The sequence below is a fragment of the Phasianus colchicus genome, chromosome 1 (assembly GCF_987193195.1).
Source record: "Phasianus colchicus chromosome 1, bPhaCol1.hap1.1, whole genome shotgun sequence".
Lineage (NCBI taxonomy): Eukaryota > Metazoa > Chordata > Aves > Galliformes > Phasianidae > Phasianus > Phasianus colchicus.
The window spans coordinates 51,456,657-51,472,065 of NC_143436.1; the positions used below are offsets into that span (position 1 = coordinate 51,456,657).

At 53.7% G+C, this 15,409-nt stretch overlaps 1 protein-coding gene across 2 annotated transcripts; it reads left to right on the plus strand.

Annotated features, from left to right (window-relative positions):
* The first annotated feature begins 989 nt into the window (after nucleotides 1-989).
* Nucleotides 990-11,877, plus strand: CBX6 (chromobox 6). Of its 2 annotated transcripts, none has more exons than XM_031600193.2 (5): nucleotides 990-1,117; nucleotides 1,242-1,285; nucleotides 1,380-1,445; nucleotides 1,532-1,598; nucleotides 7,904-11,877. In XM_031600193.2, exons 1-5 carry the CDS (start codon nucleotides 1,049-1,051, stop codon nucleotides 8,876-8,878), a joined length of 1,221 nt encoding a protein of 406 aa, XP_031456053.1. In that variant the 5' UTR covers nucleotides 990-1,048; the 3' UTR covers nucleotides 8,879-11,877. The 2 variants fall into 2 exon arrangements, with proteins under 2 accessions (XP_031456053.1, XP_031456054.1); XM_031600194.2 differs by having other exon boundaries at nucleotides 7,958-11,877.
* Nucleotides 11,878-15,409: the final 3,532 nt, after the last annotated feature.

Sequence of the window (15,409 nt, forward strand, 5' to 3'; positions counted from 1 at the left end):
GGCTTTCAGGGAGCTCTCCAAGAGCCCAGCAGTTCTCGGTTGGTGAGGTGGAGTTGGGCCCTGGATTTGTTCCAGGTAGCTTGGAGTGAGCCAGTCATGCCAGTCAGCTGGCTTTGCCCACATTAACAAAATGCATCCAGCATGCCTGCGCTGAGCTGGTGGGGCTGGCCTGACCGCTGGCATGGGTGCAGGCCTGCAGCCAGCCGCTTGTTTTGCTGGCAGCAGCTTGGGAATCAGGTGAAGGAGTAAGAAGCTGCAGTGCAGCATTACGGGAAAGCCTGCTCCAGAGACTTCCTTCCTACCCCTGCCAACGCTGCAGCGGCTGGCTGGCACTCTGTGCCCAATGCTTGTCCTTCCACATGTATGTGCTGGCTGGATTAAAGGTTGATCTGGACGGCTTTTTTTTTTTTTTTTTTTTTTTAATAATCTGTTGCTGTGCCGCCTCTCAGGCCCATGCAGGGTAACCCAGGGGATGCCTGAGAGCAGGGCATGCTCCTCAAGGAAGTGGCTTTGAAAGGAGGGATGCTGGAAATCTTGGGGGTGCTGCTGCAGCCTGGGCCTGCTTGTGGAACTCATAGGGAAGCTCTAGGGATACCGTGGGTACCGCTTAGGCTGGAGGGGTGGTGCAGGCTATTGCTTGGGCCGCGGCTGCTGCAGGAGGAGGCACGTCTTGCAGGGTTCAGCCTTGCAGCTGGGAAGTCTCGCTGCAGAGGTGTCAGTGTCAAAATGCAGTATAAATGCAGTATCTGCTCGGGGACGCTCACAGCCCGGCTCTCGGACGGGCGCTAAGTACACTGATGCCTTACGCGTTAATGAACGCTTAAATGAGCGAATCTCCGAAGGCTACGCGCACTTTTCCAGCCGAGCCCCGCTCCCGCTTTGCTGCGGCCCCTTTAAGGGCCTTCCCCCCCCACCATATTGAGGAAGGGGAGGGGGGGAGAGAGGGTCACGCGCGGGCGCGGGCGCGCGCGAGCCGGCGGGGGGGCGGGGCGGGGCGGGGCGCGCGGGATTATTATGGGCTGCGGGCGCCGCCGCCGAGGCGCACAAGATGGAGCTGTCTGCAGTGGGGGAGCGCGTCTTCGCCGCCGAGTCCATCATCAAGCGGCGCATCCGAAAGGTGCGGGGGGGCGGCCGGCCCGGCCCGGGGCGGGTTGAGGGTGGGATGGGGGGGAGAGGTGGGGGTGGGGGGCGAAGTCCTCGCCTCCGGTCTCACCCCCGCGTCTCCTCCGTGTGTTTTGCAGGGCCGCATCGAGTACCTGGTGAAATGGAAGGGCTGGGCCATCAAGTGAGTGCGGGGCGGCGGGTGGGGGGGGCGGGGGTGCGGGGGGCCGCGGGGAGGTGAGCACCGTGCTGACCCGCGTCGCGGTGCCGCCCGGCAGGTACAGCACCTGGGAGCCCGAGGAGAACATCCTGGACTCCCGCCTCATCGCCGCCTTCGAGCAGAAGTGAGTGAGCGAGCGAGCGGGCGGTGGGGGGCTGCGGGAAGGGCCCCCCCGGGACGGCGGTAACCCTTGGCTTTGCCTCCCCGCAGGGAGCGCGAGCGGGAGCTGTACGGGCCCAAGAAGAGAGGACCGAAGCCCAAAACTTTTCTGCTGAAGGTAACTCTTATTTACATCCCTCCGGCCTAGCGCGGCGCACCCAGCCCCTCGCCGTGCCCTCAGCGCTTGGCCTGAGCCGGGGGCGGCGGGGCCCCCTCACGGCCTCTCCCCTCGTGGCCCCTTCTCTCGGCACGCTGTTCCCCACGCCCCGCTCGCTGTGGGAGCTCCCATCTGTGAGCTGCAGGCACTGGGGAAGGAGCGGTGCTTCGGTGCCCCGGTAGACCCCTCACCGTCGTCCCAGCCTGCTTGCAGTAAGGTAGTCCCACTGCAACCCTGACCCCTCAATTTTATTCTTTTTTTAAACTAAGAAATGTGTTAGCTGGGGGAGTGCTGTGGGTTCGTTAGCCCGAAGGCAGAGCTGCATGCTTTGCTCCCTTCTCCTTCCACGAGCATTGCAGGTTCAGATGAACTCAGACAATGCACCTCAGCGTGACTGAGACAGGTAAGGCAGATCATAGTTTTGATCCCGTATGAAACACTGGAACAGCTGTGCGGTGAGGTATCTCCATCACCAGCTCTGTCTGTGGCTCAGAGCACGTCCTTATCCCTTTGTGCGTGTTTCCCCAATGGGTTAACGCTCCCCTCTGCCTGGCAGCAGCAGGAGCTTCACTCCTCTTAGCCTAGTGCTTGGACTGAGTGAGAGGGGTAGGATGTCGTCTCTGCTTCCTGAAACACGTGGGGGAAATGTAGGAATGGGCGCATGCTGATGCCCTGAGCAAAACCCAGGGGACACGGTAATCCCCTGAAAGTCCCTCCTTCAGTGTCCTCCGCCTGTTTTTCTGCTAACAGCTTTCTGCATATGCAACCTGAAAGCTACAGACGCAACTGATGGGTGCACCTCGTAATCTTTGTGCAGGGAAGCTGGGCTAGGTGGTTTTTCTGGCAGTCATGCATTAAGTGAAACCCTGGTGTTTAGGTTTCCAACAATGCAAAGGAAAGCTGAAAGGGAAACCACCGCCTTAAAATAGTTCTCTGCTTGAATTAAAAAGCGCTGGGATTCGTAACACCTGACATCGTTCAGCGGTAGGGAAGTGTTGTCTTTGTTTATTCTGTGCTTTTGACACTACTGTGTATAATCAGTTTCTTTTCTTTTGATTCTGAGTGGAGTGTGGAAAAATCTATCGCCAATTTTTCATTCTCATTCGCTCAACAACAAAATCCATTAAAAAAAAGAAAAAAAAACAAGAAAAAACAAAACCTCGTTCCTCCTCTTCTTCCCTTGCTCTTTAAACCCCTCTAAACTTGGAACCTGAATTATTCAACAGCATCCTTTGAATCACATCCCTGACACGTTCCTGCGGCACATCTTCCTTCTGCCAGCTTCTCAAACGTTACCAAAAACCTGTAGGTTTGTGCAGCTGGTGCAGTGCTCGGGGAGGGTGGAGCTGTCCTGAAGGTGCCCAGCTGAGGGAAGCGTAGATCAGGCAGAGCCCTGCTGCTCCCTTTCCAGAGTGGGGACAGAGCTGGTTCAACTGCTGGTGCTCCACTTGCCGCTGTCTGCTATTCCAGAACCTGCCCTAAAAATAACGCCCTGGGCCAGGCAGCAGGAGGTAACTCAATCTCCGCCAGCCCTATCTCAGCTTCTCTGAGCTCTGTTCAGGCAAATTGCAAGCAGCATGGCTGCAACCAGAACGGTTGTGGCCAATGTGCATCTTGATCAACAGTTCTGACCTGCTGAAGGTTGGCCTTTGCCAACCCCACAGCGCTGTTCTGCCTCATGCGTCGCTGACAGCGTTTTTGGTTCTCGGCTTCCAGTGAGAATTTCAGAAGCTGGGGAAGAAATTTGACTCTTGCATCCCAGAGGGAGTCTTTGAAGTTGGCAGTAAGAACAATATTCTTTTTGATCTGCTAGCTGAACAGATTAGGCCTGGAGAAACGACGTTGAAGTAGGAACCTGGCCTAGGGCTGCCTTGGTGGCCTGCCTGCCCTCGGCTTGGTGGCTTGTTAGGATCTCCCATATGTGTCGGGGCTTAAACTTGGGCTTCTGAGTCTCCAGTAAGGCGTGGAAATAAGTGCTCCCACGTGCCACCGTTCCCTGGCCTGGGGGTGTTTCGATTTGCAGATGGGGATAGGTTTATCCAGGGATTAGCTGTCAAAAGCTGCAGATAGGCACCCGGGGGGATTTGCAGAACGCATTCCAGCAGGTTAGAGGCCTGCGCCTTTGGAAAAGCTTTGAAAAGCTGCATCTTCAGCCACCTGCTGCCTTTGTGAACCAGGCTGCTCTTGCTGAGAGCTGCCTAACACTTGCCCTTTCCATCAGGCTGCCGAGGGCAGTCACAGGCCGGGCTTTGTGATATCGCTATCAAGATGGCCGGCATCGCCAGAGACCCCTTCAAACCTCAGCTGCAGAGTTTGGGGGCAGGAAATGGGACTTGATCCTCTGCATGCTAGGGGCAAACTTTCCCACAGCTGACTGAGCTCAGGCTTGGCGGGAGGCTGTCATTCTTGGGAGGCTCCTGGTATGCCGTAAGCTTTGTGCTGTGCACTCGGAACGGGCAGCGCTGCACACGAGGCTCTTGCTGCAATGCTTAGATGTCTGCAGAAGGTTTTCTTGAGGACAGCTTGTGCAAGGTTAGAAAGTGATATCGACCTGTCATGTACGCTGTAGTGATCTTCCTCTCTCCCTCTGCTTGGTTTGCTCTTTCTGTTTTCCTTTTCCCTCGGCACTCCGCTGCGAGGAACGCAAAACTCACCCACTAATCTAATAAAGTGTAGTGAGTGCTATTAAGAGACAGAGCCCAGTCTCCAGGCTCAGTGGGTGGCTAGCAAAGGCTCCTCCTCGGGATGGCTGCAGATACACGAAAGGAAAAAAAGGCTGGAGAAGGTTAATGGAGGGATAAGTAACAGAGCAGAGTGAGAGGGGACGTAGGGGCAGAGCAGCGTGTTGTTCTGTCACTTCGCCCTTCCTTGAACTCTGAAGCTGGAGTTGGGTTTCTTTTGATCTCCTCCCTGTTCGTAAATTATCCCCGGGTGGTTTGAAAACAGTCTGTTCCCCTTTGTGGCATTTTGTTCCCCTATCCAGTAGGGAAGCTGTAGTTTATGGCGGTGTTGCTCGGGAGAGCTGTGCTATGAACTGGCTTGCCATTGCCTTGTCACTTGGAAGGCTGCAGAAGAAAAAGGGCAGTAAAAAGGCAGAATGGCAGCCAAAAAGGGGAAAGAAGAGCTGGTTGGAGCAAGGACTGTGGGAATGCAGGTGGAGAATAAAAGACAAAGCAGAACCAGTAATGTATGAGAGAGCAGCACTACTATGGTGCAGCAGTGCTACTGGAAATCACTTGATTCTGAAGTAATTAACTAGAAATCTGCTGCTTAGGAAGGTCTTTTTTTCTTTTTTTTTAACCTCCCTTCCCCTTTCAGATTGCAAAGGTTTTGATACAAATCAGGTAAGCAAGCCTTCACAAAGCACGTGTCAGTGCATGTGCTTGTGTGCCTCAGTGCGTTCAGGGAATGAATGAACAAATATGCGTGCTGGGCCTCGAGGGACATTTATTCAGAAATAGTAGGGAACAAGGGAGATAATACTTGTTCCCAGAGGCAATGGGAAAGAGCTGCACAAGCTAAATAAAGGTGATACAGATCCCAAAAAGGGAGTGGGGGGAAGGGAAGCAGTTGCCTTGCTCCCGTGACAGAGCACTGCAGCAAGCCTCCAGAAGCTGCTCCTGATGTAGGCTGAGCTGTAAGCAGGCAGCGAATTACTTATGTACATGCTGAGTACTTCTTCGGCGGTGAGCAAATCCTGCGGGTGAGAACAGCAAAACCCCAAGAGGTAGCTTCCATTTGGAGAAGTTCTCAGCTGAGTAACTCACTGGTGATGCAGCTGAAAGGATTAAACAGGTTTGGTTTTAAAGACTTTGTGCTCACACAGCTCTTGAGTGTGTCAGTGTCGTGGGTCTGAAGCAGGGAGCTGCCAACCTGAATGCTGAGTCTTCTGCAACCCAAAGGTGCAAGTTGCTTAAAGTTGGAAGCCAGAGAAGGAAATGACTGAGCCCTGAAAACATGCTGTCCTCAGCAGGGAAGAGGCTCGAGTTTGTATAGCTGATGCCTGAATAAACCCGATCCTATAGTAGGAACACTGATCTTTGCAAGTGAGATGACGGTGGGGGCTGGTCTTAGATAGAGCGTCTTGATACTATCTTTCTTGAAACCTTACCTGGAAAAACAAGCTGAAGGTAAGCTGTGTATCTGCATATTGTTCATTGAAACCGGTGCTGAAGCTGGTCACTGGGGACAGCACCTGGGGAGGGCCTGGCTCACCTCACTGCATAACAGCCTGGCCTAAGCAGTCCATGGTTTGTGTAGGCTGCTCAGAAAGTACCAAAACTGGAATTTAACAAATGTGGAGAGTAACTGGAAACACAGACACACAGCAAACAAAGGAGACCTGGTGGTTCTGGCGCACTGGGAAGGTTCCAGCCATGTGCGTTGGTCTGTGCTAGCTGCTCTATAAGCACCAAACAAAGACAGGTCTCTTAGTCAAAGCAAGACAGGGACTGATTAATGAGCACAGGCAGAGAATGTGGAGTCAGTGGGACTTCGGAAGTGGCTGAGCGGCAACTGTCCCAGCATTACCATTTTTCTTTTCCTTCAGTTGTTGGGAAACTCCACCAAGGAATTCAGGGTGTAGAAAGCAACTGTGGTTGTTGGTAACTGCTTCCTTTAAGCTGGAGGGCCAAGGCAGACAGAATCATATCTAACTATTAATTTTCTGTACTGTTCAGGGCACAGAGTGATGCATGAGGCTGAGTGGCACAGTGAGACTTTGGTCTGCGTTTTCACGTAGAACAGGGGATAGAGGCCTCTTGGTCACAGTCCTTTTTAAAGCCAGGATGTACACAGCACTGGAGGGAACAACCTGACGTTAGCCAGGGAGGAACAAAATGCCTTTACATCCCTGTTCTCTGCTTGTTCAGGGTCTTCTGTGACTCTTGCTGGGCCCTCAGTGGGAGTTGAGGGGCAAAGGGCTCTGAGCTCATTGTGTGAAAGGAAAGGGCGCCTGGGCCCCTCGCTCAGATCTGTTAGATTGCTGTCTTGACAAGAACATTTTTTTCCCCAGGCGTTCCTTCGGTAGGAGGCACAGCCTGCAGGGTGACAAAGGAGATGGTGTTGGAGTACTTAAGCTCTCAGCTGGCAGGCAGCCATCCCGATCTTGGCTGGTGTGAGGGGGCAATAGGATAGAGAAGTCGGGGAGGAAAAGCAGCTGTCTGTAGCACTGCAGTTCTTGTTGTGCCCACGAGATGGAGGAAGCTGCTTGCTAGCTGGGTAATGATGGGAGAGGGGGCTCATCTCAGTTCCAGGTGTGGGCTCCTTCTGCTTCCAGGAACCACTGAGAGGCACAGGGATGGGGTTTTGTTGGGCTGGAGTGGGATGCAGGAGGCTGCAGGAGTGGGTTGTATGGTGTTCCAAAGGACAAGGCAGTGCCAACCTTGTTTGCACTGCAGGATAGGGATAAGCAACTTATTTGAAAACTCAGCTCCAGATCTCTGTGGTTCTTGGTCTTAGCTAAGACAGCTTTCTCAGATCACCATCACCCACCTCCATGTTTCTCGAGACCCACATTCACTCTGTTTGGTGGAGCAGACGAGTCTGGTTGTGGGATCTACCTGGATGTAGTTCTCTTTGCCTTCCTCTTGTCTCATGCTCATTCCCAGAGCATGTAGGGCAGCTCCCCTCTCTTGGGACTGGTACTTAGCTTAGGATGCTAACTCAACAGTGGCCAAACTGTTGGTGCTGAGGATTACCAGCCATTAGGAGCCGTTGCTTGTAACATGGGTGGAGCATGACAGTTTTCTCTTTGGGGAAATATGTGCCAACAGGGGAGTAATTAGCTGCACATAGAGGATCTGGACATCCCTCCTTTGTTTGTACAGGGACTGTGCCACAGCTCCCAACAATCCACAGTCGCAGACAGCACATACATTCCACCCCATCTCCTCATGCAGTCCTTAGCATGCTTATCGCCACATGATGGTGGCATCTCTCCACTGTCATCAGGCTGGGGATGAAACGGGGAGTTTGGTGCTGAAAGTGGGAGTTCGTACTGTTGGAGCTGACACTGAGAGCATGCAGGGGGAGTGATGAGCTGGCTCATCCCTACTGTGGAGCAGACTCAGAGGGGCAGGTTTCTGTCCTGACTCACCAGCGGATTCAGTAGGAGGATGGCGTGGACTCGTGGTCGTCATTCATGTAGGTATAGATGTGATATGGCATTTCTCTTCAGCGCGAGGCAAGCAGTGTCTGACCTGAGATTTGGCTGTGCTTAGGCTACCTCTCTGACCCTGTTTTTGTCTCTCTCCCCACCACCGCAGGCTCGGGCCCAAGCGGAGGCCCTCCACATTGGGGATGTACACTTTTCTGTCAAGCCTGGTTCTAGCACCTCATCTCCCAAGCTCCACTCCAGCGCCGCAGTGCACCGGCTCAAGAAAGACATCCGGCGATGCCACCGCATGTCCCGGCGTCCCCTGCCCCGTCCCGACCCCCAGAACGGCGGAAGCGTGGGTGGTGGGGCCGGCATCCGTCCCCCCGTCTCACCCTTCTCGGAGACCGTCCGCATCATCAACCGCAAGGTGAAACCCCGTGAGCCCAAACGCAGCCGCATCATCCTCAACCTCAAAGTCATTGACAAAGGTGGGAAGCCGGCCAACGGGGCCGGGGCCCTGGCTCGACCCAAGATCCCTTCCCGAAACCGTGTCATTGGTAAGAGCAAAAAGTTCAGTGAGAGCGTCCTCCGCACTCAGATCCGCCACATGAAGTTCGGCGGCTTCTCGCTTTACAATAAGCCGTCTGCTGCGCCCCCCCCCTCTCTGGAGGGCAAGGGGGAGGCCGAAGGCTCCCAGGCAGCCTCCTGTGGGCTCATGATGGGCTCCACCCCGTACGATGCCCCCAGCTCCAGCTCCTCTGGCTGTCCGTCGCCCACGCCCCACTCCTCCTCTGACCCGGATGATTCCCCTCCGAAGCTGCTCCCCGAGACCCTCAGCCCAGCCATCCCCGACTGGCGCGAGTCAGAGGTCCTCGACCTTTCCATCCCACCTGAGTCAGCTGCCACCAGCAAGCGTTCTCCCCCCGGAGGCTGCAGCGGGGGGCAGACGCCCTCCTTGCCCCTTTCCTCTTCCGACCCAGAGCTGGAGACCGGCGACTGGCGTCCCGAGATGTCCCCTTGCTCTAATGTGGTGGTCACGGATGTCACCAGCAACCTGCTCACGGTCACCATCAAGGAGTTCTGCAACGCGGAGGATTTTGAGAAGGTGGCGGCGGCGGGTGGTGGGGGAGGCGGCAGCAAGTGAGCCAGCCAGATCCCCCTGCTCCAGGGATGTGGGGGCTCTACCTGCGAGAAGTCGTGGTGTGAATGGCTGTCCTTGGTTCTCTCCTTCTCCCCTGCGCTGTCCCTCTGCCCTCACGGCCACCCTTCCTCCTCCCCCTCCTGCCCGATCCCTCTGGTGCAGAGGCCAGAGTGTTGCAGTGGGGGGAGTCAGGAGGCAGGGTGGGCCGTGGTTGTTTGTCCTTGAATGTGGTGGTGTCCAACTGGCAGCGGAGCCTTTGGGGTGAGCGTGTTTCTGTGTGCCTGCGGGGTGGTGGGGGGCTGCACCTCCACCCTTTCCCCTTCCATCTTTGAGTGAAGAGGAGCTCCAGACCCTCAAGAGGTGGGTGGAAGGAGGGCTGGAGCCTACACCCCTGAACCTTCTCCCACAAGGTGCACACAGTCTCTTCCATTCCTGTATTTTTCCCCTGCCGTGACCTGGATCCTACTGTCCTTGACTTCCTTGGCCCGTGGCCTGGATCTGCCATCTCTGTGCTGCAGTGACGGATCCAGATGTCCCGCAAGGAGGAGAGGGGTGTGAGGTGAAGTGTCATAGCTGCAAGGTGCTCATGACAAAGCTGGAGTGGCTGAGAGAGCCCCACACAGCAAACATCCCATGGTGGCTTCTCTATTCCTGCAACTATCGGTGCTACCTTGGCAGTTGTATGGTCACTTTTGGGCAGCCTGGTGTCTCCTCTTCCCCTGCATCTTCCAGCACATTCAGCTTTGCAGGTGGAATGGGAGAGAAGGGGAGCCTGCCTCCAGCCAAGCCTTCCTCCTGGCATTTCATCACTTGCACTTGTTGGGGGAGAGGGCATCAAATGTCTCCTCTTCCCCCCCCAGCCCTTCTGTGGTGGGAGTCGGAGCACCCATCTTTCAGTCTGGGAGGAGATGCTGGTCTCCTGCCTCCTCTGCAGGCTTCCCCTGAACCTTTTTGTTCCCTCAGAGGGAAGGATGGGTGCTAAGGTGGGTGGTGTGCTCTACCCATTCCCTCTCATCTCTCCCACTCCCCTCTCTCTGTTTAGGATGTCCTGGAAGGAGTGTTCCCCTCTGTTTTTCCAGGATCTGAAATGGCCCCTTACAACTGCCATCAAAGGTGCTAACAAGAAATTACTCTCACATCATAAGCACGTGTGCTGGCTCTCTCTGAGAGCACCTCTGGGTTGATACAGACATTCCTTCTCCTTGGCCCTTGCAAGAAGGAGCAAGCGAGATCACAGCTCTTTACCTGATGCTGTTGTCATGCCCAAAACGAGCTCTGCCACTTCTGGCTTGCTTAGCCTAAGCATTGTGGTGAGACGCCACTCCTTCCTCTCCCTTCTCCTCTACTTGCATGTGGCTGGGCTGTAGGGGTGAGGAAAAGGTGCTGATGGATCAACCCGTGGGAGAGCCTCCCCTCCCAACCCTGTCCCCACTGCTGGGATTGGGGCAGGGGGGTTTTACTTCTACATCTGTGGTGCAGAGGTGGGAAAGGGTGGAGAGAATTCCCCGCTCTGAGGCCTGCAGCTGTGCCCTGAGCGGGTGAACACGAGTGGAGCTGACCCTTTGGTGCTTCTGCATGAGGGGCAGGGTGCTGGCAGATGACTGCCCTGGCAGTGCTCCTGCCTGGAGCTGTCATTTTGTGGTCTGAGGGTAGCAGCAAGGCGGTCTGTGGGATAGAACTGGGGTGGCAGAAGGTCCGACTGACCGCTGACTGTAATTAGAGCCTCTCTGATTGCAGCTCCTCGGTTGGCGCAGTGAATGCCTCGCTGCCTGCCCACAGGAATGCCTTGTGGTGGATGGGATTTGTGTTGGGTTCAAGGGGGCTCCAGGTGCTGTGATCTCCACCCTTGGCACACCTCTTCGTTTCTCTTCCCTTGTTTTAAGAGCTCAGCAGGTGCTTTGGGGATGCGGCTGCATTCACAGCTGAAGCCAGGGGCAGGGAGAAAGAGACTTCCCCGATCCATTCACCCAAGCTAAGGCTTCCTATAACGTGTTGGACTCGTGTGCGTGTCTGTATTAATACCTGCCTGTATTCTTTGTGTTTTTACTTTTGCATCTTTCCTGTGCCTGGCACACCCAGGGTCCCTTATTTGAGCATAGCCTATCCACTGCTTCAAGGACGAGCAGTCCGTAGTTCTGGGGAAAATCTCTTAGGGAATCAACAAGGAGATGCTTCTCTTTTTTCCCCTTCTAAGCAACAACAACAAGAAACCACAACTATTTGGAGGCTGCAGGATAAGAGGAGCTTTATGGGGTGGATGCAAACCGGCCTGTCACCTTAGGTTGTTCAGTTGCTGTTTGGTGTGTATGTGGTGATGTGTTTTGTTCTGTGATAATGAGGTTCTGAAACAAATCGAAGCGTTTAAGTGGGAGATAAAAGGGAACTTTAATAGGAAATTCTCGATGTGTTGTAGCCAAGGTGCGTTCGCTTGGCAGACTTCTTTTCTCCGGTGTCTCTTATATGGTGTTCTTTGGGGGCGGGGGGCAGGAACTGTGTAGTTGAAGGGGTTTTGCCTTTCTCCGGAGTGACAAGCAAAGGGGACCGTCTGAAGAGCACACGGTGGGTTGTGGTAGGGGTGCTGTCGTGGCCGGGGAACTCGTGCGGTGCACGCTCTTTGCGGAGGAGGAAAGGAGTGCCATCCAGCTTGCAGACACAGCTCGACCGCCTGCGCGACGCATCGCTTCCCAGTTGCGTCGCCAGGTGGGAATCAAACCCTGAACCTCTGGATCTGGAACACAGATCCCCTGCTGCTTCCAGGTAGAGGCTGATATCTGGAAGTCTCCAAGTGCCCTCGGATGGACGCGCCGCTTGGGGCCGACCAACCGACCTTCGTATTCATGTGGGTTACGCTCTTCCTCCTCAGTTTTTGCCCTTGCTCTTTAATGGAGATGGGAAGGAAGATCCATCCGTGCCCTTTGGAAAGGGCGTGAGGTTGAGGGGAGGAGTTCATTTGAAAGTATCCCCTTCCCTTCCCCGTACACCCTAGGAAAAAAACAAAAACAGGGAGATATTCTCTGTGTCTGTGCCATGTTTGTTCTCTTGTCGTCGTGTTTTTAGAGGAGATTTTATGATGGAGTGGAAAAAGTGAAATGATTAGTTTTGCATAAAAAGAGAAAAGCTTAAAAAAAAATTTCTACAGGGAGAGAGAGAGAGCGAGAGAGTTTAAAAATGAATAATAAATGCGGTGATTGCACAAACTGTAGCGGTATTAGGCGGTCCTTAGAGAAAAGAGTATTTTGTAGTATCGAAGCATGTGTGTCTGGGATGGTGTTTGGTTGCTTGAACCGGAGGGAAAGGCATTCTGGGACTGGCAGCAATCTCCGAGCGGAGAAGGCGAGTTGCGTGTTGGAGGAACCCCGTCTGTCTGCAGCCCCCTCTGCCTGCGCCTCCCACGTGTTGGAGTTCCCTTCCCTCCCATTCCTCTCCTGTGAGCTAAGGTGGAGTCTCCAAATGGTTTTTCTGGCCGAGCAGCCCTCAGCAGTGGCTGCTCCTGGCCCACCACATGGAAACAGTTGACTTTCTTTGCATGCACAGCAAGCTGCTAAGATATGGGGTCAGCATGTACCTTTCCTGCCAGATCGCCGCCTTTTCTCCCTTCCCCTTGTCAGAGCAGGATGTAGTGCGGTGGGCTCATCTGGGAAAGGGATGCACCTCCCCTCCGTGGGGTTTTTTAAAACTGAGGCAGGGGAGTTTAGGTTAGATGTCAGGAGGAAGTTTTTCACTCAGAGGGTGGTGACACACTGGAACAGGTTGCCCAGAGAGGCTGTAGATACCCCATCCCTAGAGGCATTCAAGGCCAGGCTGGATGTGGCTCTGGGCAGCCTGGTCTGGTGGTTGGCGACCCTGCACATAGCAGGGGGGTTGAAACTAGATGATCATTATAGTCCTTTTCAACCCAGGCCATTCTATGATTCTCCCAGTGTCGGGTAGGGAATGGCAGTTTTCTTGCAGGATTCACCACATCAGGACAGAAAACCCAGCCCCATCTGCCCGTCCCATCCCTAACAGTCACCACGTCCTCAGGGCAGGTGAAGGAGCTGCCTATGCACTCAGGCTTTGCTGAGGTTGAGATGCACACCCTCTTCTCCAGGTTCTTTCTTGGAGAGGAGAGCTCCGATGGGGTTTTGCTTGAGGGGACCATGTTCTTCCACTCCGGCTTACTGGAGTTGTCCTAATGTTGTCCTAACATTTCAAAGCAAGGAGGTGTACAATTGTGCACTGGCTTCCCCGTCTGAGATGGTCGTGCGTTCATCTGGTGTGGGGAGAAGGAAGCCACCAGCTCTAGGGGACACTAGGACAGATTTTCTCACCTGGACTTCTCTTGGCTTAGCAGCGGTAGGCAATGGGCATACTGCTGCCTCCCGCAGCCTGTGCTGCTCCTGGGGATTTTCTCTTCTCTCTGAGCTCAGTGCTTCCCACAGCTTTTGACTTGGACCCGCTGCCTCCTGGCTCATGCTCTTCTCACTGAGCAGAGCGGGACCAGAGAGGTGTGCAGACAGAGATGCAAGCTCCTTTTAGCATGGAAAACGAGCAGACTGTGGTGAGCCACTATTGCGTTTTGTTTTCAGCAGAGAAAAGGGAGCATTTCTCCACGTCTCCCCTTTCTGAGATTTCCAGGGAGATTTATGAGATAATAATTGAAAGACTAAACAGAACACCACCAATCCTGCTCTTCACCAGGTAGGAGCTGTCTCTGAGCTGAGTCTTCCTAGGGATTCCACTCCCTTTCCCAGCCCGTCTCCACGAAAGGGGCTCCGGCAGCTCCTGGCACTCGGAGGTGGCCGCATCCCAATCCCTCCTGATGGGGATGAGAATGTCTTCCCTGGGCTCTGCCCTGCTGAGGGACACTGCCCCAGGTCCCCGCGCTCCTGCCTGCTGTGGGGCAGTGTGGGAGCAGATCCTTCCCCCAGGGAGGTGTAACAAGCCTGGAGCGCGTGCCTGGCTACGTGCTGATTTTCCCCTTCCCCACCTTCCAACAAGACCTTTCCTTCCTTGCCTGGCGCATCCTTTTACTCCAATGTCGCTTGCTTTTTGCTGCATCTTTCAATAGCCCAATAATCGTGCAAGAGCTGGGATCTTATTTACTTTTTTATATAGAAATCTATAAAAGAAATGCCCCCTTCCCCTCTCCCTCTCCCCCCCTTCTCCCCACCGCCCTCCTCTGCACCATGCTGCTGAGGGCTGGGTTTGGGGCTGGGCATTAGGGGCTGCAGGGCTCTGCTGGGGGACAGAGGAGGGCTGAGCATGGCTTTGGAAGTGCCCTTCTCTGTGCTTCCTGCTCCAGGTGGCTCCAGCAAGCATCTCGATGCTGTGGGTTTGAGCAAATAAGTGGCTTTTTTTTTTTTTTTTTTTTTTTAATTATTGTTTTTTGTAAGGTCCTCCCCAGAGTGCATGGTTTCTTTTTGGGAGGGACAGATGAGAGGAGACAGACTGTCTCCATCCTTGCCTGTTCCCCCTTTGCTCATCCATCCATCCATCCACCCATCCTCTGCTTTCCTTCCCCATCTGTGCAGGGCTTGGGTTTCTCTCTTCCTTCGTACAGCTTTCTCTTCCCAGCAGTGAGAGGTTCTGCCCCCAGCCCTTCTGGGAAGCACACAGGCTCAGGCCATGCTCTCAAGCAGAATCCCTGTTTCAGGATTGTTTTTCATTCATTTTCTTTCTGCATAGATAGCCGCCCAGCGGTGACAAAGGACAGGGCCCTGCCTCATCCATTTCTCCCTCTCACCTTCCCCAGTGCCAAGCGTAGGCTGAAACTCCACAGATTCTGAGCTGTGGCAGCACTGGAGCCCTTTTCCTCCTCGTAGAGAAGGTCAGAGCTGCTCTCAGAGCACTGGGGGCTCCAGTGCAGCCCATCCATCTCCTTATCTCCCCTCACTCAGCATACAGAGTGAAGGCGGTCATTTTTTTTTTTGTTGTTGTTGTTTAATTTAAAACAAACCTAAATATGTATCTTTTTTTTTTTTTTAATTATTATTTTGGAGGAAAAAGAAAAGCATATAAAAATTGTGCACGGATGAATTGTGTATCTATCTCTCTCTTTTTTTTTTTTTTTTTTGTCTTGCAGTTTTCATTTTTCAATAGAGCGTTTGCCTTTGTTGTCGTTTTCTGTTCCATCCAGTTCCCAGCTGGCTAAACTCTGAGTGGAGGGGGGGGCACAGTGGGGGGTGATGGGATCACCCCTTCCCAGCTGCCCCCGCACGGAAGCGGTTGGCTCCAGGTTTGGGGTGGGGGTTGTGCTGATGACTCTTGTATTCTCTTGTACATTTTGTTCTTTCTGCTGCTCTTGAATATTGTATCGATGCCAGAAATGGGGAGTTAAAAAAAAAATAATTAAAAATTAAAAAAAAAAAAGGAAAAAAAAAAAAAAAGACAAAAAATAAAAAAATAATAACCCCAATAAATTGTTACATTCCAAAAGCTGCTGTTGTCTTACTGTAAGAAACACTTAACGTGCGCACAATCACAGCCCCAAAGCACTGTGTTGGGCTGGAGCCCATAGAAATGCACAGAGGATGCCAGGAGTTGAGTCGTTCC